The 22,886-nt window shown below is 38.0% G+C and overlaps 1 protein-coding gene across 9 annotated transcripts in view; it reads right to left on the reverse strand.

Moving 5' to 3' along the window:
• Positions 1-22,886, reverse strand: part of ITSN1 (intersectin 1) — a 222,775-nt gene that overhangs the window by 21,562 nt on the left and 178,327 nt on the right. For all 9 annotated transcript variants that reach the window (XM_073361581.2, XM_073361520.2, XM_073361526.2 and 6 more), the window contains 4 exons: positions 20,764-20,885; positions 16,986-17,103; positions 12,779-12,970; positions 1,231-1,352 (listed from right to left, as the gene is read on the reverse strand). In XM_073361581.2, the coding sequence (XP_073217682.1) occupies positions 1,231-1,352; positions 12,779-12,970; positions 16,986-17,103; positions 20,764-20,885 (554 nt within the window). The remainder of the gene's footprint in view (positions 1-1,230; positions 1,353-12,778; positions 12,971-16,985; positions 17,104-20,763; positions 20,886-22,886) is intronic.

Genomic DNA, 22,886 nt, shown 5'->3' on the forward strand with positions numbered 1-22,886 from the left:
ACAGATTTCAAACATATTGTCGGCCTTAGAGCGCCATAATGTTTCCGGATAAGATGTTTGTGAACAGTGTATCACTTCACAAGGCATAATCTAAACTTGCATTAGTGATGTTAAACAAGATGGCTTATTTCTGTTTTAACCTTGGGCATTTTCTTATACTAGTGGTCACTTGCAAAATATCTCAGTAATAAATTACACAGAAGTCTACTTTGGACTCTACTCTACAGATGCCCAATTTATTACTGATTAGGGCTGGAAAAAAATTTGTTCCTGGCAAACAGAAAGTTCACCGAAAAATAATTTTTGGAGTCACCAAAACTATTCATGAATTCATACTGAATTCCGTGAATAGTTTCAGCCAAAAGAAAAAAAAAAACTAAAAAAACCCCAGAAATAGAAAAACATTTAATTTCTTTTCAAAATGAAATGTCTATTTGAATAAACCTGAACAAAATTATTTCAGTTTTTCATTTTGACAAGAAAAATTAACTTATTTTTTTCCAGATTTTTTGCTGCAGTCACAGAACTGAATAAATAACTATTCACTGATTTATTTTATTTATCTAACCACATATCAGGTTTGCGTATCTTGACCATTTTGGCAAAGAAGGGCTCTCCCTCAATTAAGAGGCTCACCTTAGATATCTATCTGGCTTCCATTTTCTCTACATGAAAGATGCACATAATAACTATTAAGAAACTGAATTTAGGCACAGAAAAGCAGATAACTAAGTGCCAACGTGGCTGTAGAATCTGTGCGCAATGAGTTAAACCTCTAAGTCTTAAGACCTTATACATCAGAAATAAACTTTTAGAATCAGGAGTAAAAAGACTGTACTAAAACAGAAGGTTTAAATGATGATGTCTCAGTGCTGGTAACAAGAGACTCACTTGCTCATGCCTACTAAAAACTCAAGTCAGATCATTCCTAGCAAGTCAGACAAATTTTCATTTCATTCAAAAACCTACAACTTCGCATGATTAAGTTACGAGTCACTATTTTTTAAAAATGGGGGACTACAGTTAGGCTCCCAAATCCATGTTTACGCATCTAAATAAGTGACCCGCTCTTCAAACGTGCTGAGCAACCAACAGTTCCCACTCAGGTGAGTATGAAGTGGTGGGTGGTCAGCACTTTTGAAAATCAAGCCACTGTTTCTGTGCCTAAATGTGGATTTAGGAGCTTACTTTTCAGCTCTCCTTTTTGTAAACCTTGGCCATTCTTCTTACCTCTGTGACTAACTGTAGGTCATTTACATAGTTCTCTTCTGTTACGATCAGTTCGTGGATGTATCCCTGCCTTTTCCTTTCAGTAGGTGTCAACATGTCCAGGAGGTGTAAGTCAGCACACCCTGGAAAACACAAAGGAGACAGAATTTAGTAAGGGCTATTTGGAAATAGATTCAAACCATGATATTTCAGCTAATGCGTCACTAACAATAACAGACACCTGTTCATTTAATTTATCATTCTCTCAACATACAACAGCACAAAATTGAAAATGTTTCATCTTTTATTTACTTGAAAAATCGAAAGGCTTGAGCTGCCTCTAAAGCGAGGCTCAATAAAAAAAAGTCATAGTCCTATTACTTATTTGTTCATCAACTCCATCATCTTGAATCTAACAATTAATAAAACAAATGAATGAAAGCCTGGCTAAAACAAAAGCCTGCAGCCTGAGGATGAGTGAACTAAACTTTGGTGAGCTTAAGAGGGAGCAGGTTTCAGGGACAGGGAGGCTAGAGCATCAAGGTGGATCTTAACTGCTGTGATAGGGAATACAATAAATACAATAGCAGTGAGAAGTATTCTCTCAAATAGCCATACACTGCAAGATTTGAGTTGGTTTAGAGTTGGTTCTGTTGAGAAGATGCTCCATTTTAGGTTATGTCTACACTAGAGAGCTTACAATGGCACAGATGTACCCCTGCAGCTGCCCTGCTGTAACGTCTCCCATTCAGCCGCTCTATGTCAGTGAGAGAGCTTTCCCATCTGCATAATTAAACCACCCCCAATAAGCAGCAGTAGCTATGTCAGCAGGAGAACATCTCCCACCTACATAGCATTGTCCACACCGGCACTTCTGTCAGTGTAACTTACGTCAGTGAGGGGGGGTGCCTTTTTCACACCCCTGCCCGACAAAAGTTTTACCAACAGAAGTGCTAGTGCAGACAAAGCCTTAGTCTGTCATTCTTTTCAAAGTGTACGTTCTATCCAGTAGTGTTCTGTCTATTTGATTTTATTTTAATTTTCTTCACTTTTCTTTTCAAAACTGACTATCCAAGTATCTAGGGATCTGATCCAAAGTCTACTGAAGTCAGTGGAGGGCTTTGGGGGGTGTCTTTCCATTTATAATAGAATACAAATATAATACATTTAAAAACAAAAAATTGAAACATTCTGGGCCACGAATGTCAAAATGGAAGGTTTCAATGTATTAAAATGCTTGGGTTTGATTTTTTTCCTGAATGAAAATGTATCAAAATTGACCTGTTCCCATGGAAAGTTTCAGTTTTGAGAAAATGGCATTTTCTGACAGAAGAACTTGCTATTGCAAAATTTTTCATGGAGTTTAGAATGATCAAGGCTTTTTATTTATTTATTTGTTCACCAGCATCATCCATGATACCAACATACCTAGACCTGACTTTGAGGAGAGTATTGTTTTAGGCAAGGTATTCTCATATTTTTCATAGTGTGAATCACCTCTCCTCCTATTCTCAATCATATCACTTCCTTGTGGCAACTATTGAAATTGCTTCCATGTAACCTTAATACTAGGAGAGTATTTACTATATTTTTAGCTTTTTAAATGCAAATTAGTAGCTGGAAACAAGGAAAATTCAGCCCCCTGTCACCAGCCAAGTTTCTATGGATCGCTATTAAGAAGTCCATGAACCACAGTTTGGGAACCTCTGCTTTAGCTAGCGCTCCCTCTGTTGGCTGATTAGCAGCAGAGCACACTCATGGGTTCTACATAAACAGTTTTAAAAAAATTTACTGGAGTGGTAGATTTGAAAAACAAAAATTAGATATGACTGGCCAAGGGGGCACCCTGTAGGACTATAGTAACTTTAAAGTAGATCATTTTGGGGGCCTAAACACTTTGACAATGGTCCTTTAAGATATTGCATATTGTAGTTCTTTAAATGAGATTCTTTAAACTTTTGTTGATCAAATGAGAAGGTAACGGTGAGAATAATCAATTAAATCATGTGCTGGCCTAGTGACAAAATATTAGAAACTCTGGGAGTTGTTCAAAAACCAAAAGCTTCAATCTGCTTTATAAATGGCTGCTTTCAGAGAAATTTTCTAGTACATACAGTACAACACAGGTCTCGTAACCAGAGTTTAGTTTTCTTACGGAGTTGCCAGCCTCAGCAAATACGAATACCCTACCTAAGTGTTTTTTGTTTTTGTTTTTTTAAGACTGGAGAGATTTTCTCTTCAAATATGCTGATGACCTCGGTTTGAAGTGTTATTCCAACCACTAAAGTTTTATACGAAACATTTAAAATCTCAAAAAGGAATATTTTTTCAAGTAGCTTGTCAGATCGCCAATGGGAACTTTAAATAGGCCACTTTGAACTTCAACAATTGGTCTCCTTTTGAACATTTAATATTTGGGGAAAAAACCTGATTTCAATCAGAGCAGAATAAGTGGAAAATACTTTTCCAATGCAGAATGGTTTTTTTAGGTGCATAAAGATTAGGAACTTTCTCCTCGACATAAAAAACAAACAATCTTTGGGTTCCTTTTCAAACTAAAATGTGAGATGAAAGGGCTACAGCTAGTTTTCAGGGAAGCCGGAGATTGTAAAAGGTACTTTTCTAAAAGTCTAAATTCCACTTGCAGCTGTAATAATATTATGAATTCAACCAACTAAAAGAGCTCCTTCCTTGCGGGAACCATAAACTGCCTTGGATAAGCAGGTGCTGCTGCCACTGACAAATGGAACACGTCTATCTCAAAAACCCTCATTCAGCAAGGAACGTAAGCAGGTTCCTAACTTTAAGCATGAGTAGTCACCAGTGCAGCTACACATGTGCTTAAGTTAGTCCAGTATCTAAATACCTTGTTGAAATAAGACTTAAGTGTGTTGCTGAACTCCTTCTCTGCACTTCTTGAAATTTTCCTGATTTTTTTAAAAAAGATACTTTATCATATTGAAGAGAGATTATGGAACAGTCCTTTTAAAAAAACTTGGAGTTCATTTGAACAACTTGAAGGTGTAAGACAGTTATTGTCAGTTATTATTGTATATTAACTTATTGTCAGTTAAATAAATAGACTGAAGGCATAGATCAGCCGAGGAAAGAGATATGGTTATCATCAGGTTAACAAGAAACATCCTTGGGCTATTACTCTTTTATTCTGAAACTTAAAATTAAATATTCACAGTGTAAATTAAAGAGAGTCTTCCCCCACCCCCAAATGGCTGTTATTGCTACTATTTGTATTGCAGTAACTTCCAGAGGCACCAATCATGATCATTGTGCTGGGTGCTACACAAACGTAAGAGGACAGTCTCTGCCCTGATGAGCTTACAGGTCCTGGACAAAAGCCCATCAATTACAATGGGCTCTAGGATCAGGCTGTAAATATGGACAGAACAGTAAATTGTTAAAAATAATAGTTAGACATTTTATCCCTTTCTTTCCATTCATTCTCTCCATCGCCACCCCTTCCCATCCATATGGAACCTAAGCAAGGCTCTTCTCAAAAGACAGTATATCTTTTATTTCAGATCAGAATTTGGAGGAAGAGGTTAAGATCCTCCAAATGTAAACTAATTATGAATCATGTTGGTCTATGGGGAAGGAAAGGTTTTAGGGGAACAGGAACAAAGAGGAAAGGTCTGATCATGGTTCCACTGAAGTCAATGGCAAGTGGGGTTCACTGGGGTTTTTCTTTTAAGCAATTAGTGGAGCAAAGAGTTTATAATTCCCAATTAAAGGAGAGAGAGATATCTGCATATTCACAATATTTAATAAGAAATAATCATGCAATTATGCAAATCCCTGCACTCTGATTGGTTAATGAGTATCAGTCAATGCACAGATATTCAGACACACCGTATACCTGAGAAAGAAACAGAGGATTAGGTAAACTGGATGCCTGGAATGAGATAGTGCACAACTGTTCCTCTGGAAAGCCTTTGGTCTCCAGTGACTGCAGGGCCCTCTAACTTGGGGAATTCTAGAATTGTAAAGGAGAATCCCTGATTTCATTTACAAAAGGAAAGTTCCTGCCCCCTTTTTTTGCAAAGGCAGCCTTGAAAACAAAAATGGATATAAACCAATCACTATAGATGAATGGAACAAGCAGCGGGGCTCTACTTCTGCAACAGGAATCTGGTGGAGACCTAACTATTCCACATGTGCACATACCCCTTTAATGCAAAATGAGTCAGTTATGTTTGGGATGTATCCCCAACAACAACAATGGATCCCAGATCTAACCACAGTCTTTACGTCAGCACAGTATAGTGGTGAGATCACAACTGACTCCTGTCCACTGTGTCTCAAGGAGGTGGATGCAGTACAAAATTATTTCATAGGCTTGCCCAAAAATGCTAAGGCTCTGCATAATTAGGGGAAAATAATTATATCTCAATACTTATACAGCATCTGTGCACTCTGATTGGCTAAGACAATCCTATTTTGTCTCTTCTTTTCTTCTGAGCTTACTGGCTAACTTCAGATGTAAGAATGGCCCTATTGGGTCAGACCAAAGGTCCATCTAGCCCACTATTCTGTTTTCTGACAGTGGCCAGTGCCAGGTGCCCCAGAGGGAATGAATAGAACAGGCAATCATCAAGTGATCGATCCCATCGCCCATTCCCAGCTTCTGGCAAACAGAGGCTAGGGACACCATTCTTGCTGTATCATCAACTTAGTACAAATATCTGATACTGTGCATCCTCCACTGGGGGGCAATATCACAAGGGGTTGTAGACTCCAGTGATCAAATAGGTCTTCTCCAGCTCGAACTTCTATGACCCTATGTTGTCTGTTAAAGAATGTTTTTATAGACCTGTAAAAACACACCACCACCATTGCCTAACTACAGTCAGCGTATCATAGAAATAAAATCTAGTACTCCATTTAAAACAAATATTCTTTAACCCTTCTGCACAGAGAATCCTAAGGAAGACTGTAAAATGGTGATGGTGATTATAGTAGTGGTAGAGTAAATTGCCCGACAGCATTTTAACCACCATGTCATCAGACCTGATTATCTGAACTCTGGTAGCCAGATGGCACTAGCCCTCCCAGAAGTGCGACAAAAGGAAATCTGAAGAAGATCTTTGTTCTCACCTATTTACCTGATATTCACCAGGACTACAGAAGCATGATTAGCCCAATTCCAATGGACATAAGGAGGGAGGCTACCTACTGACAGACAGAAGGGGTGCAAAATTCCGTGATGCTTTTGTCTACCCCTCGTTTTTCCCCTTCACCATTCTGCTTCATTAAACAAGGTCCAAATCTTCCTTTATGGCCATTTTTAACAATTTTTGAAGGTTTAATCAGGCAGCCACAGCAGAATGAGCAATGGTACTCCCCTCTAGAGGCAAAAAGGCCAAATAGCTGTGTTCCAGCGAAGAATATTGCTCAGTATCATTACTTGATATACCTTTTATTTATAAAGTGCTGAAAGCGTACAAGACACGGTGAAGAGTTTGCATAGGGTATACGCTTTCTTAACTAGCCACACATCCATCTACTGGTAGTACATGGACCTCTCTAAAAATGATTGAAATTTTGCATTAGGGGAAAAAAGACCTAAGAACAATAGGTTTAAAGGGTCAGCCTACAAAATATTACATGGGCTAATCTTTCTGCCAGAACAAGTCACAGACGACATATGCCTCCTTCACTTGCTCACACCCAATTCTTTAGAGGTGGTAGGTCTGATTGATACAGATTTTTCACAACAGTCATGTTAATTTTTGTTAAAATTCTGAAGTGTAAATGAGAGTCAGTCTGGCCTTATGAAAATCAACAGAACACATTTCTAGTACGTCACTGTCAACCCTCATTCTGCAGCTACAAAGGCCTTCCTCAATGTTTTGTGGTTTTTTACACTATCTTACTGGGGAAGAAAGAAACATTTGCTTCAATCCTGTAACAAGAAGCTGAAGGGTAAAGGCTGGTTAGGCACTCAAGGGGGGGGGAATAGGAAAACTATTAAAACGTCAAAAAAAATATAACTAAATTATTTCTCCCCAAAATTTGCCATGGGAATAATAAAATCCCATGTGCATTTAAAAATATGAATTAGCAGATTTCCATTGACTTCTGGCAATTATTTAAAGCATTGAGGGGATCTGAAAATCATATCACTAATCCAGGACCAAATATTGCTCATCATGGGCCTCTGACCAGTGTTTGCTAATGACAAGGAAATATGGGGAACTCATCTTGCACTTGAATACCATCATTGATTTGGAACAGGAAAGAGCAGCCCAGTCCAACTTTACACTGTCTTCAGCAACAAGAGTGAGCTTCTCAGTTAACAGTCTTGAAATTTGCTATGAATGTCAACTACCGAAGTTTACTGTACAACAGAGCAAGAGGTAACTTTCACAGGGTGACACATTTGAATCCCTACTAAGGTCCCGAACAGTCCTCAATGGAGTTAGAAGAACCATATTCCAAAAACTCAGAAACAGACATAGAAGTAAACTTGTTACTTAATTATTTCTTTCAGGACAAAGCTCTCCCTGTCATCTTGCTTTCCTGGCTTTACTTTCTCACCAAAAGAAGGGGAACTGATACAGAATTCCTCCTTCTGAGGAAGAGGTCAGGATCCAGAATTACCACATTGCTGTGTGACTTTGAGGAGCGGTCCAGTATAAATAATCCTGCATATGGCTGTGAGGAATGTGATCTTTTCATGTGGAGCCTTTTACCTCCGTCACTGATCTGAATCCAGTTCAGCTTGGTAGTTACCAAAAGACGTTACCATCTCACCACAAGTTACCAAGGAATTATGTTGACCTGTGTGTTGGAGGTGCTAGTCCAATACTCTGTGGGCACAAACCAAAACCCTTGACAGTCTGAGCAGAGAGGTTAAAAAGCAAATGGACTATCAGGGCTGAACTTCCTTCTCACCACTAGCTACAGCTGCTGCAGGGTCAGAGTTTAAGCCAATTGAAGGGGCATGAAGGGCAAGGAAGGAGAGTGAATGGAAACCTCACATTAGCAATCATCCCAAAGTTCTTGTTCTGTAGCTAGGATAAATAGAGGCTTTAAGTATCCCATATGGTCAAACCAATGCCTTCCAGAGGCATTAGATTCACAAACTTTACTATAGTATTAATTGATAATATAAATTTACAAATATGAATACAGTGAAACAACAATACTTTTCACCTAATTGTTAATTCAATAATACAGCAGAATGGAAACTGATTTATACTGTTGTCAACATTGGGTCATTTCATGGCATTATGCTAGTTATCACAAGAGGTTTACAAACAAATTTGTATGGATTTCAGCCGGACTAGTTTTTGTTAGTTTGTGCTCAGCAAAATCAATGCAGCTTTCCTTTAAGGAGTTTCTAAAATAAAGAGGAATAAAGAAAATCAAAATGATAATTCAGGTAAGAGGCCTGATGCAAAGTCTGCAAATTTGTTGCCTATATCAGTACTTAAATACACAGTCATAGTTATTCTGTTAAACTACACACTTAAGCTACTTTTACTCAAGTAAACAGAAGTTAGAGACTAATCCCTATTCCAAGTAGAAAAATCTCTCTTCTACAACCTGAAAAATGCCAAAGTAAGTACAATACTCCAGACAACCCACATCACAGGAACGAAGTCTTGCTGAAGGCAATCAGTGCTGAAAATTGTTGCCAGCTCCATCGAGCATGCTTGGGAAGTCCCTCTCCAACCACTTTCATGAAGGACACTTCTTCCTCAGATGACTAAATGTCTATGAACTGTGCAGAAAAGACTTAAAACGGGCCATAAACCCAATCTCATCATTGTCCCTTTGAATGACCGCTCCTTCCCTGTATGCAGTGTTGTTGTAGCTTTGCTGTTAGCCAGAAAGAACAAGAAAAGCTTCTATGCAACATGAGGATTAACCTTTTCTATACCTAGAATGGCTTTCCGGAGCCTTGCAGCATGAGGCTAGTGACAGGATTTCCCTCTTTTTCTAAATTGTGGTTATATTAAAAACCTGTTGAATAATTGACAGGCCATGCACCCTCCCTCCTCTGTGTACATCATGGTGTTACTTCCTCCTAGAGGGGGATTAACTTCTGCTGGTTTTGCAGTCCCAGGTCAGGGGACTGAAGAAACAAGGACATGGGAGTAATTCATCACAGGAAGCTCTGAATCTCAGTGTGGCTGTGGAGCTTGGCATTTGAGTCACTATGGCAGGCTAAGGTTTCTTCTGGATACATCTGCTTGTCACCTGAGGCATGTTGCATATACACTAAGAAGAAGCTGCAGAACCAGGCTCAATAGCCTTTTGGGTTTTGTGTGGTTGAGGAGGCTAAAGATCTTTTTAGATGGACTGGGTGAATGAAGAGGGAGAAGAGTCAAAATTGGATTCTGAGGAATAACTCAAAGTCTTTGCTTTCAGTGGTGTAATATTAAAGGATCTAATTTAAGCTTTTTGCCTTTACAGTCCCTTTGATTTTGTTTTTACTTAATGTAGAAATTTGAAAATCTAGAAAGGTAACAATGGATGTGTATGACAGTTCATTCTGATACTACAATTCCTTTGCAAATAATGTAACTACATAGCAGATACAATTCCCTTGAATTATTATAGTCTATTGAGTAAACAAATATTATGGATACCTTTTACCTTCATGTGCTTTAACATACACCATAATGGCTCACTTGAACGTCTTTTTCAGGACACATTAGTCTGTACTTTGAGCTATTCAGTGAGTTGATTATTCGCAACAATGGACTGCTTTATAAGCTATTGCCCGTGTCAAGTGGTATACAGCACTCTTCAGAACAAGGATTCTTGGCACACTATACATTAATGTGTTTATAGAAGCAAACTTAGACTCTTCAGTTCATGGCTCATTAATCTCATGAACTTTGGTGCCATTGTGATTTGTCAATCACGCATAATAAGTGAGTGTATCAAAATTTCTTTTGAAAATTTTTTTAAAAATATTGCCCGCTTGATTTTTTTCTTCTTCTTCTTCTTCTTCTTCTTTTTTTTAACACTAAAAAAGAGCACGCACACAAAAAACCACCGGACACCACTACATCTACACAGAAAAGAAAAAATATTCATTTAAGTACTGTAATTACAAAGATTTTGCCCAAATTTGGAGAAAATCCATTTAGGAGCTGGTGTTATACAGGACAATATTGCGTTCTGGACAAATGTTTATAGTCAAGTTACACATCTTTTCACACACTATCTTATAATGGGAATGTTGAGAAAGCCTCCACTAAAGTGACATTGGCATGCATGATTACAGTATGAAAATGTTTGAGTGCTACGCAAAATATTTACTTTAAGTTATGCTGGTGTACAGAGCATCTATTTTTGCAAACCAGTGAAGGAAATACACTATATTGAACAGTGCTGAATGCACTTCTAGGAGAAGGAAAAATCTGTGTAGCAAACTAACAAGCAAATTTTAAGCTTAAATCCTAGATTTAAAATTAAGTTTGAGAGTCAATGTGGTAACATACTATAATTGCTCCACTCTCTACGGACAGATGAGACTTGCATGTTGATTGGTTTCAATGTAGCATTTAGAAAACACTTACGATCAGGAGCCATGTTGAAAAGTTGTAATTAATTGTGATCAATTTGAGCATGTCTCAGTATGCAAAGGAAACACCACAAACTTCCCTCTGTATTAAAAGCTGAGTTTCAGCTTATTCATGTATGGTTAAGTTGTTACACATACTAATACCACTTGTCAAATTCTGTTTGTACACAGCAACAAGAAGACAAACACATTTTGGTCTAGCTTTTTATACGAAGAATTTAATTATCTATACATGTGACTAATTGTAAAGGCTGTATTACAGTTGTTAAAGCTGCAGGTTTTTATATATTTATATATTTTACATTCATATCAATGAAAATACTGAAGTGCAATTGAATAAGGAGCTTCACTTGTTCTTTGCACCACACGAAAAGGGGGAAGGAAGGAACTCTACGACACCGCCAGCATGAAATTTAGAAATACATGAACAGAACATGACTAAACGTTAAAGTCATTAGTAAAACGGCTATATTGTGCTTGAGGCATGGTTCTTCCCCCCCCCGCCCCCAGTGCAGAGAGCACCAGGCATTTCATTAAGAGCTTATAACTAATGTTTGAAAGACAAACATGGCTTAGGCTACAGCACATCTACTACATAAACTTGACTGTAAGCTCCATTTAATATTAATTTGTATAAATTCCACAGTCTAGTTAAAAAATGTAAACATTGGAAATTAATTGCAGGGAGATATTTCTATACATTCTTTCTTGTCAAGATAATTACTTGTTCAAAAGATGATGTTCCATAGTCATGTAAAAGTAACGATGGTAATAAAACTTCACGTAACAGGTTGAAAAAAAATAATGTTAATTTTCAAAGACCACATGAATGTAATATTCAACTGATTTCAGATATGAAAATGCAAAAACCACACAAATCTGAGACAAACAAAACAAAGATGCTTTCGTACTGTAGCTACAAATAACTGTGCAAAATAAAGTCAATTGCAATAAGGATTACAGCATTATGCAAGGATAGTATCTTTTGCATTGGAAGGAAATTAATTTCTTCTGTCCACAATGTATTACACACTCAACAAGGAACACATGATACAAACAGTATAAGAACTGGAACAAAATACCAATCGGGCATGTGTTAAAGTTCCTTAAACTGATCTAACTCCTTCTGTTCTTTTGTAATAGAAAAAAAACAAGACACAGATAACACTGGACTAGTGAACAATAAAAAAAGATACATAAAGTCTCAGATTTATGGACATTTGGAACAATTTTAATAGCACATGCAGCATTCCTTGATAGTGGGTCTTTTTGCAAGAACAAAATTGCATTGCAGAAATTTTATTTATTCTTTACCTTTAAAAGGCTAAAATACACATTTAAAATTATTTGTAAAACTACTGAAAGCACCTGTGCAAAGGTGGAAAAAATTAGTCTGGTAACTATGAAAGCCACAAAAGGACCCACTATCCTGTGTATTTTTTTTTTTTTTTTTTTGTAATTTTGCTTCTATATCTGTAGATAATTAACTCAAACATTGCGATTACATGCAACTAATGTAAAATGAGGTAAACTGCTCTGCAGTGTGTTCTTCTACTCAGAAGGCAGTAGATGATCATGCTGGAAGTCACATGATCAAGGCTGCATCTCCCATCATCCCTCTGGGCAGTGATATGGGATAGTGGGTCTCTTTGAGGACTTTCAAGCCTGAGTGGGGGATGGACAACATATGATTCCTAGAAAAAGGAGGAAAACAACACATAAGCAAAACAAAACAATGAGCAAAATTCAAGCTAGGAAAATGAGTCAGGCATGTAAACAGCATGATGCAAAAATGATAAAAGGGAACATGCTACAAAGGGGATGGAACTAAAAAAACCAAAACACAAAATAAGGTTTCTTTTATAGAAGGTCTTCAAAGAGACTTTGGCAAATGCAGCAGTGGTCAAGCTTTGAGTTCTGCAAACCAGAGCAGAATCACAGCAATGCTGCATGTTACATTTTAAAATACTACATAAGCAGTAACAGTAAGATAGTAAACAGGTCACTTACATTGCTGGCTTGGGTCCATGTCTGTTGTCAGTTTCACATAATTGGATGGGAAGAGACCCACTTGTCCATTCACTTCTCCTTTCCACCAATCTGGGTCGTCCTTGTTCAGGACGTTTATGATCTGGCCTTTGTTGAATGCCAGTTCATCGTCATTCTGTGCAGTGTAGTCATACATGCCAATTACTTGGCACACTGTAAGATAAATGAACAAATCTATGGCATCGGTAACATTTCAGTAAAATATCACATGTAAGTGTCTTCAAGTTACAATAATGATTACTGCCTGCACTACTTCCCTGGTTAGAAAATACTCAGCAAATAATAAGATGGGTTTACATATTAAGATTGACTTTCAGAAAGTCAAAACTTGTTCTAGGATTAGATATTAGTTTTCTACAGCCATTTAACTTTAGTTTTATGGTTATTCTACCCACAAAAGCTCTACAATGGTTTTATGAGGAGACAAATCAATCTCACATGTTCTGGATCTTCTCTAGCATTACAAAGCCTACTCTCTCAGCTAGAACTGGTCAGCTGACAAATAACTGTGGCATACATAACATTTTCGAACCCCCACTTTTACAAATTTAGGGAATGGACTCTTTCTTCGAAGTATTATAACTTCTCTTTGAAGGGGGAGAAAGCCACCTACTAAACACAGCTCCAGTCAGGAGAAAGCAAGCTGACTGGTGCCAATGCTGCTAGAGATGTTTAGAATATCAGAAATTAGAGACTGGGTGTGGAAGGGGGATTGGGGGAGGGGAAAAAATCAGACAATTTGTTAGGTCATTTAACCCATCCTCTTGCCAGGGCAAAATTGTTGCCTGCAATATATTTTTCTATTTTCTTATCATGGAACTCAGTATGTCTGAGTGGCTCCCAGGACACAATGGCTCCACACAATCACAATAGAAAAGAAAATTAGAAAACTGGCCCAATTCTCCCAAGCCAGGTAGGGCTGTGTTCTCTTTTAAACAAAAGAACAACAACTTATTTCCTTTTCCTTTCTGTTGTGTTCTACGTTCCAAGCAATGGGGCTTCTGGTATTTTCCCCCGCAAAAGATCATTTTGACAGTGTAATGATCTGTGTCAGGAAACAGCTCCATGATATTCAGCATTAATTTCCTCTTTCTTAATTTCCTCCCAGTACTCCGTGATAGCACTTGTACAACTCAAAATAATTCCTGTTTACTTCTCCAGAGACTTGGAGACTGTTATGACTCCTTTTAATTATTGCTTTGCCTATCACGCTAAGGAGGAGTCAGATAACTAATCCAAGCTAATTTCCACATTTGACTACATACAGTGTACACATTTCAGTGCAGAGTTCCTCTAACATTTTTAGATTTTTAGCATTCTGTTTCTTAAGCAGAAAAAATGTAATTTGTCATCCATTGTTATTTGTCCCAACTAATACTGTATCAAGCCAAATAAAGTCTGAATTTGGTCCTATCCCACTACACTTAAGTTTGCTAGTTGAGTTTTAAATATACAGCAGATCCTCAGAGTTATGAGCAATAGAGTTAACGAACTGTCCAGTCGACCACACACCTCATTTGGAACCAGACGTGTACAATCAGGCGGCAGCAGAGACAAAAAAGAAGCAAATACAGTACAGTACCGTGTTAAATGTAAACTACTAAACTCTGAGGTTCTACTGTACCCTCATCTCAGATGGAAAGCCCTAGGAATGATCCCAATTTGCTTGCATTCCTAGCAGTGACAGCAGCTCCAAAACCCACAGACAACTATAAAAGTAGCCTAAAGTAGATGTACCCCTTGTTTCTGTTTAAAAAAAGAGAGAGAGAGAGAGAGAGAGAGAGAGACGTGCAGTTGGCCCAGGGATTATCTTAAACACATTATCTGTTACATGGGTTAGAATCAGAGTCCAGGTTCCTGTCTGGCTGTCTCCACGTCAGCACAAGCTACAAATACCATGGAAGCAGCACACTTAATTGTTTAAAATAAGTAGGAATGCTTGGAAAGAGGTTTCCTAGTATTTCTATAAAATAACCTCTTTACCTGTGGCAAAACAGAAGTGGCACTCACAGGCTATGAAGGGAGTCCTGCTCATTTCTCAAACTAGGAGGACAGTGCTCACATCACGGGTTTCGAAGGGGACAGATATAAAGCAGTGAGAAATTAAGAAAGTCTCAAGGTCCTAATAGACAAAAAGTGTCCATGCAACAGAATTTAAAAAGGTGTCCAAAGTCACACAATTCATGTTATGTTATGATGAACGCACATACACAAACCCAACAACAACAAGTATAGTAGCAGCGCAAGCAGAAAGAGGAAAAAATAGCTACACATCAAACTGTTGTTGGTACCAGCCTCTGATAGTCCTTCCCTTTCAAACTCCAGACATCATGTGCTACTGCACATTTTAAACACCCCTCTCTATGCACTACTCTGGCCACTACTACTCTCCTTTTATGAACATTCTTCTCAGTTCTACTCCCCACAGCCATAAGTGGCTCCTTTGCACAAAAACCCTTCTATATTCGGTTCCACCAGCCCATACCTCCAGACTTCGTCCATAAAGACACCCAATTAGACTGACCACATGCCAAATGAGGACATCATCATTACAAAAGGAAAGACAAGACAGTCTCTTTTCTTCCACACACTCTCCAAAATCAATATAAAGTTGTATTTGATACAATCATGTTTGATGGTGTGTCCAATATTCATGATACCAATAATGAAAGACATTACTAGAATGTTTATGTATTTGTATAGAACATTTTTAGCGCTTGTGAAAGGTTCTAGCTTGTCAGCCCTATAATACAGAAAATACAAGTGCCTCCGCAATGCCTTGCTTGTGTGCCCCACGCCTGAACTGGTGGGAGCTACCTCACCAGTGGTGAGAGGATAGATCAGTCTTCATGCCAGTTGACTTTTTTGTTTCCCTGCTAAGTCTACCAAGAAGAGGGCCATTTAGTGCCACTTGGGATGCAGACTTTTCTGATGTGGCCACCTGCTTTCACCAAAAACTTATTTCATACTTTTCAAATAGGTCTCTGAACATATCAGATGACAGCTTTCAGTCATTCGAGTATTCCATTATAATTTCATGATTTATCTAGTTCCCTAGCATTTAAATACTTAGGACTACTTTTCCTAGACATTTGGAGACAGAAAATCAAGACAGACGGCATGCTTGGTGTGTCAGTGTGTAAGTCCAATGTTTTATACACAGTCAATTAGAAATAGACTCCTTTTCGCTCAAGGGAATGATAATGGTTAGAGAATAGCTCAGGGAAGTACTGTACGAATGTAAGTCCAAGCCAAGTCAACAACAATGGAAGACATTACCATCTGGATATCGTTCAATGGCTTATGTGGAACAAACTGATTGTCTCACTTCAGATCCTAATGGGCAAGTGTCCTTACCACAAAGGTACCACCCAAACTGGCAAACTCAGCAGGACATAAGAATGAGCTATCTTCTCACCCCTAAACCTGGTCCTGCCACAGTTAACATACATTAGTAGGACGGTTTGTTACTGCCTGGGCTGGATCTTTAGTGGACAGCATATTTCAGTCTCTAGGGCTACCAGTCCTGTATCCTTTCATTAGCATTAAAATAAGCAAATATGTATGACAGATATATTCCATGTTAACCCAACTGGTCTTCTTTCCCTAAAGGCATATGATCAAAGTTAGATGAGAAAATACTCTATAGATGAAATAAAGAAATTGTATAGAAATTCATAAGAAAAATGACAGGTTTCAAAGTAACAGCCGTGTTAGTCTGTATTCGCAAAAAGAAAAGGAGTACTTGTGGCACCAGCAGGAGAGAGAGTTTGTGTGCAGGGGGGTGGAGGGTGAGAAAACCTGGATTTGTGCTGGAAATGGCCCAACTTGATGATCACTTTAGATAAGCTATTACCAGCAGGACAGTGGGGTGGGAGGAGGTATTGTTTCATGATCTCTGTGTGTATATAATATCTGCTGCAGTTTCCACGGTATGCATCCGATGAAGTGAGCTGTAGCTCACGAAAGCTCATGCTCAAATAAATTGGTTAGTCTCTAAGGTGCCACAAGTACTCCTTTTCTTTATAAGAAAAATGAAATACTTTAGAAAGGAACTTTGAAACCCAAGTGACTAGTATAACAGTTAATTCCCTAGAAATGTCCAGTTCTAAACTACACAAGTGACACAGATGAACAAATATTTTGAGAACATTACTGCATTACTTACCGGAAGGTAATACTGTTGATTTAGGTGGCTCAGTTGGTGTAGTTTTACTGGTACCAGGACTTAAAAGTTTTACATAGTTAGCAGGGAACCATCCTATCTGTCGTTTTTTCCCTCGTGCCTAATGAGAAAATAATTCTTTTCAGAGGGTTAAGCACATCAACAGACCCCCAGACCAGGCCAGGGTAACTCAGTCTACATTTTAATTTTATATTTGAAGTTACACTGACCACTTTGAAATAGGCTAAATGATTTTAAAGAACATATAGACAGTTGGGTTTTTTTAAGAGCACTGAAACATTCTGATACTCATGTAAGTATCTTTTCTACTTGGCAAACATTGATTTCTCCCACATTGTATTTCTAAAAAGCTAAAATTAGAGTACAGAATCATAGAAATGTAGGATTGGAAAAGACTAAGAAGTTATCAAGTTCAGCCCCCTCACTAAAGCAAGACCAGAGTACCTAGACCATCCCTGACAGCTGTTTGTCCAATCAGTTCTTAAAAACCTCCAGTGATGGGGATTCCACAACCTCCCTTGGAAGTCCATTCCAGAGCTTAACTACCCTTATAGTTAAAAAGGTTTTACTCATATCTAACGTAGTGCTCCCTTGCTGCAGATTAACTCCATTATTTCTTGTCCTACCTTCAGCGGACATGGAGAACAGCAAACTATAGCCGTAGTATTATAAACATACAATACATACACAAACAGTTACCAATTGCTACAAAAATAATGACAAACGCTGTGGAATAGGAAATGCGTTCCACGTTTTTATTCAGACAAGAGCGTAGCAAGATTAAAAAAAAGGACTGGACGTTTATATGGATATCAAGAATCTCCAGCTATAATTAATAACAAATTTTGAAAGGGATATTAAAGTTCATGCTTCAGAGCTTCAACCAATTTAACTAAGGGAAATCAGGATGAGACAATGTGGAGGTCATATCTGCCTACTGCAGGGTTGTCACTCCTTCCTCTGAAATATCTGGTACTGAGCATTATTAATTAGAGACAGAACCCTTAACTAGATGGAACTCAGATCTGATCCAGATCTTGCAATGCCAGTGTTCCTGTCTGCAAAACTGGGCTAGATGTTTCACAGGAACAATCTCAGATTATTTTGTCAATGAACTTCTTCTTTCCAGCTAAGAACCAGAAGAGAAGCTTGGGAAATGGTTTTTAAATCTTTCTGACCAACAACTGTAAAATTGGCAGCTTCTAATTTTAGTGCTAATTCTTTATTTTTAAGATTTGTGTGTGTTTTTTTAGCTATTTACTTTTTGTAGTTGGATGAAGATGTAAGTATTTCTAATATTATACTGAAGTTTGCCTTTTAAAGCATAACAAAAATATCTTAGTTCTAGTGAAAGCAGCCATCTGTGCAGTATTACGTCTTGGATTACCAATTTAACCTAATTTTTTTAGATCTGATTCAAAGTCTGCATAGATTATTAACAGCCAAATAGTCCTGGAAGATCTCCTTAAGCCTAACAGAATATAATGCCTGATTTTATATATATTTATTATATATATATGCATCTCTGTTCTGTTTGGAAAAAACAGTCCTACAGCATTTGATTTTATTTTATCTTTATTGTCACTCTGGCTAATATTTAATCCAGCTCCTTCAGACTGAGCTACAGTGAAGATTCTATTTCTTTTTGATGGACAATTATGAACAAACATTATTTCAAGCCAAAAATCAAACTAAATAGGTTCTTCCGCAGTTTAAAAGAAAAAGTGTCCACTGGAAACATAGCCATGTTTTTAAAAATTGAATTAAAAGTAGTTCGATACTAAACCATCTCCTGAGACCTCCTGCCACTCATGTTTTACAACCATACTTCTGGTTTTTAATGCTTCTCTTTTCCCAGATGCTGCATGAAAGAGCCAGGCAACCAGCACAGGAAACAGACTATAAAATGCTGTCAAAGGAGCAAACTAAACATGCTACAGAAAAAAATAGATTTCCTCCCCCTCCTAATTTCATTCCACTACAGTACTCTTCAGCAGTACTTGTAGCAACAATAGGCAAAACGTTTTCAGATAAAATACTATTAGGTTGCTGGTGTCTCTCTGATGTTGCCAACTTACAGCAAGAATTGTTGCAGTATTAAAAGCTGTGTTAGATGTCCTGCAGCATTGGTTGGGTTATATACAAAGTGTTCTGTAATTTGTGAATCTGACTTCTCATTCAACTACAGGCTTGATTTTATGATGAGAGTCAAGGAGGACATTAATATAGTCCCTGGCAGGCATGGAGTTTTGCAGCATGTATTCACAGCAGTTCCTAAAGCTTTTAAAATTAAATACAAAGTTAAATCTGTTTTAATCCCAATTTAAGCCATTTAATAAAACATTAAAAAAACACCCTAAATGTTAAACCTGTTCTACAGTTAGGTACTATGGGAACTCAAGGTAAAGATGGCTTTTCACACAATAAAAGTCCAATGTTTGTTTCAACATTTACATTGCTTGTTAGTTGCTGATTGTGGTTAGTCTTGCTAAAGGCATCATGTTTTAACTTTTCTATTTTTAAAGTATTTTTTTATTGGCAGCAATAAAACTTGTTTGAACCTTTTACATTATAAATTAAGAGTGATGTAGTAAGCTGCTGAAATTAACTTGTGAGGGGATCTCCCAAAGGGAGAGAGAAGAACCACCAGGAAAGAAATATGCAGGGGAGGAGATGGTAGTGAATATTTAAGGTTTGGATAAACTCAAGCATATGCATTACAAAAACTTATATAATTTTGCTCTTTCGGATAATATTGTCACCACATAGACACAAAAATCAGTTTGATTGCAAAGCGGGCCTGAAAAAAAAATTAGGTTTGTTTTTAAAAAGCACCGAAGTCAAAGTTTCAGAACTGACCTGAAGCAAGTTCTAAAGATTGAAAAACAAAACAAACATACTTGTTGGTTATTTTAATAGTATTAACAATATTAACCATTTTTAAAGCATCTTATCACTTTAAAACTTTCTGACATCCTGTGCTTTTTACTGGCAAAAGTTAATCATTTTTTTTCTTTTTTCATTAAACTGGGCCTTGCAGAGAAGGCTCGTAAAAGTGATAGCCCCCCCTTGTGACAAAACAGTCCCACTGAATGAAGAACTTGAAACAGCGGCCAACTTGAAACTTCCAAAACCAGCTTTAAACATTTCTTTTAATATACACACAAGATATGCTCTCATTTGAGAAAAACTGAGTCAGTTAGTTTAGGTAATATAATGGATCACTTAAGTTTTCTTTTAAATTAAAGTCAAAAGCAATTTTTTTTTAATTTTTCCTAATCACACTTAATTTTGTTACACATAGTGGATAAAAATACGCCTATGTTAAACATTAGGCAACCATACCCTTACTGATTAATTTATTGAGCAGATTAACGGTGAAGAAAGGACAGACAGTGAAGAAATTAACTGACTATCACTCTGAGACCCACTAATCTTTTCAACGGAAAAAAATGACCAGTTTAAATGGTGAGTTTAGACCAAAAGAAATTTAGCAAGACCGGTGGAAGAAATAGAGTTGATTAGCCCCAAATTTGTCCTTTGTATCTTTCTATTACCCATAGCATGGCAAAATGCCTTGCTATTACCTTAGATAATTTTATATTTTATTTTAAAGAACTAATGTGAAGGTGTATGCTTCAAATATTTTGGTTGCATAATAATCTCTCTCCCCCCCCCCGAGGTACTGATCTGTCCATCCTTTGAAAAATAAAGCAAAATATGGATGTGGAATTTTACAAAAACAGTAGTAGTCACTAACTTGGAGCTCTCCCTCCCACCAGCCACCTGGGTTCTTCTTTCTGATGAGTATCAGTTGACCAGGAGCAAGGGTAAGTTGTTCAGGTCCTGTTGCTGTGTAAGAGGCAATAACTTGGGCAATTTCTGTTAAATTGAAAGAGAAAAAAGTTCTATTTACTGTTAATCTGAAAAATGGAACCTGTACCCAAGTTTAGCATGCAATATTTACTGTGCCATATCTCATTAGTACAGTAGGTCCACTATGCACTTCTTGCCATCAAATTGGTTTTACTTTCCATTTATGCTGTGCCACAGATATGGACAGCATTTACCAGATATCAGAGCCTTGCCCCAAAGAGTTCACACATAAGTTAGGAACAAAACGATGTGTGAAGACAATAGTACAGGGTTGGTTGGGGGCAGATTAGGATGAAGATTCTGCAGTCACTTGGGAAGTAGTGTTTATCATGAGGGCCACACACCACTTAAAAAAAAAAAAAGATAGACTGTACTGTTCATGGCTACCAGAAGTAGCACATTTTGAGAAAAAACCCGAAGGAGGAGAGGTTGGAGGTGTTGCAGATAGGAGTCAGAGAGGGAGTTCCAGGTATAGGGATTTACATGAAAGAAACTGTATTGACAACCTCAAGGGTTCAAAAAATGAGTCAAGTCCCCCAAAATCATAAGATTTTAAAGAACAGAGTTTGGGTTCTTTTTTTTGCCTTGTGGGTTTTGAACCTGTACCATTCATATTTTCCAGCTAGAAACTTAAAAAACTGTGAGATCCTCACAATCACATGGCTCCAAGAGCTGAGGCCTATATAAAATACTCAAATATTGTGAGAGTTGGCAACACTGTACACAATGGCAGAAAGAGGAGGTTGATACAGAGAGCAGTAGTATGGGTTAAAGGAGAACTGAGTGGAACAAAAGGATACAAGAGCACAGAGGTATGCTGTGGTGAGTTTTGAAGGCAAGAACAAAGATTAGTTTGATTAAGGAAGGCAACAGATAGCCAACAACAATGAGAGATTGACAATGATGGAAGCATTTTGCAAGGAATGTTTTTGGTGGCACTTATTTGGACAGACTTCTCAGGGGAAGGCATGTTTTCGGGAGGCCAGAGAGAAAGGCTTGCAACAATCAAACCCTGCAAAAATGTTGTCACAATGGAAGCAGACAGGAAATTAACGTTTTGGAAAATAAAACAAGGCAGGATTTAATGACAGGACTCCCGTAAGAGAGAGGGAGGTGGTGCTAAATATTATAACAATTGGGACCCAGTGGTAAACTGAGGATAGTGGAGTTGTCAACAGTGGAAGAGGATTTGAGAGTTTAGTTTTTGACAAGCTAGGTCTTTGACGTGGCTGTGATTGAGTAGCCACCTATGAGCCAAAGGAACTAAGGGGCATTTGTACAGGAGATCTTTTTAGGCCTAATTGGGGTGGAGTAATAGGAGGACTTAGAGCCCCAGATAGCTCACAGATGAATGGTCTCTAATGATGGGAGCTCAGTGGGAAGCTTTTTCCGGGCAGGTTTTGAGCAGGTTTTTTTGTGTGTGTGTTTTGTTCTACAGGCTGGAGACAGAGGCAGTTTTTACTTGGCAATGGCTAGAATGAGTCTGGGAGCTAGCTAGGTGATGTGGTAACTGAGTTAGGCTGAGTAGGTCTCCCAGGAAGTGTACTGAGTTTGCCACTTGTTTGAGATTAAGTATGCCTAGATTAAGACATTTATTTATGGTGCAATATTTTTGTGAGTTTTCAAGAGGCATATTTTGTGTTGTATTATTTGTGACACAGTGTTTGCATGAAAAGCCATCTCTGCACAGACCAGTCTTAGTCTTGGGATGGCCTAACATAACCTGCCCCAGTCACACTGGCATTTGGAGATTCAGCGGAAGAGAAAGACAGCTCCCACAATGACCAAGAAGGGATTAATGAGAGCCTGTGGGCCCAATCAGCCCCTCTCGGTTACACCCTTGCAAGATGTCATGCCTGGAAGGAGGAGATAAAAGAGGAAAAGCTGTGCTCAGTGGTGGCTGACAGAGAGGGACTAGACCTCTTGAGCTAGCCCTGTGAAGGAAAGGCTAGCTGGGGCAAGAGCCTAACCAGAGGTTGCTCGAAACTATTAGCCGATACATATATG

The sequence above is a fragment of the Lepidochelys kempii genome, chromosome 1, assembly GCF_965140285.1.
Source record: "Lepidochelys kempii isolate rLepKem1 chromosome 1, rLepKem1.hap1, whole genome shotgun sequence".
Lineage (NCBI taxonomy): Eukaryota > Metazoa > Chordata > Testudines > Cheloniidae > Lepidochelys > Lepidochelys kempii.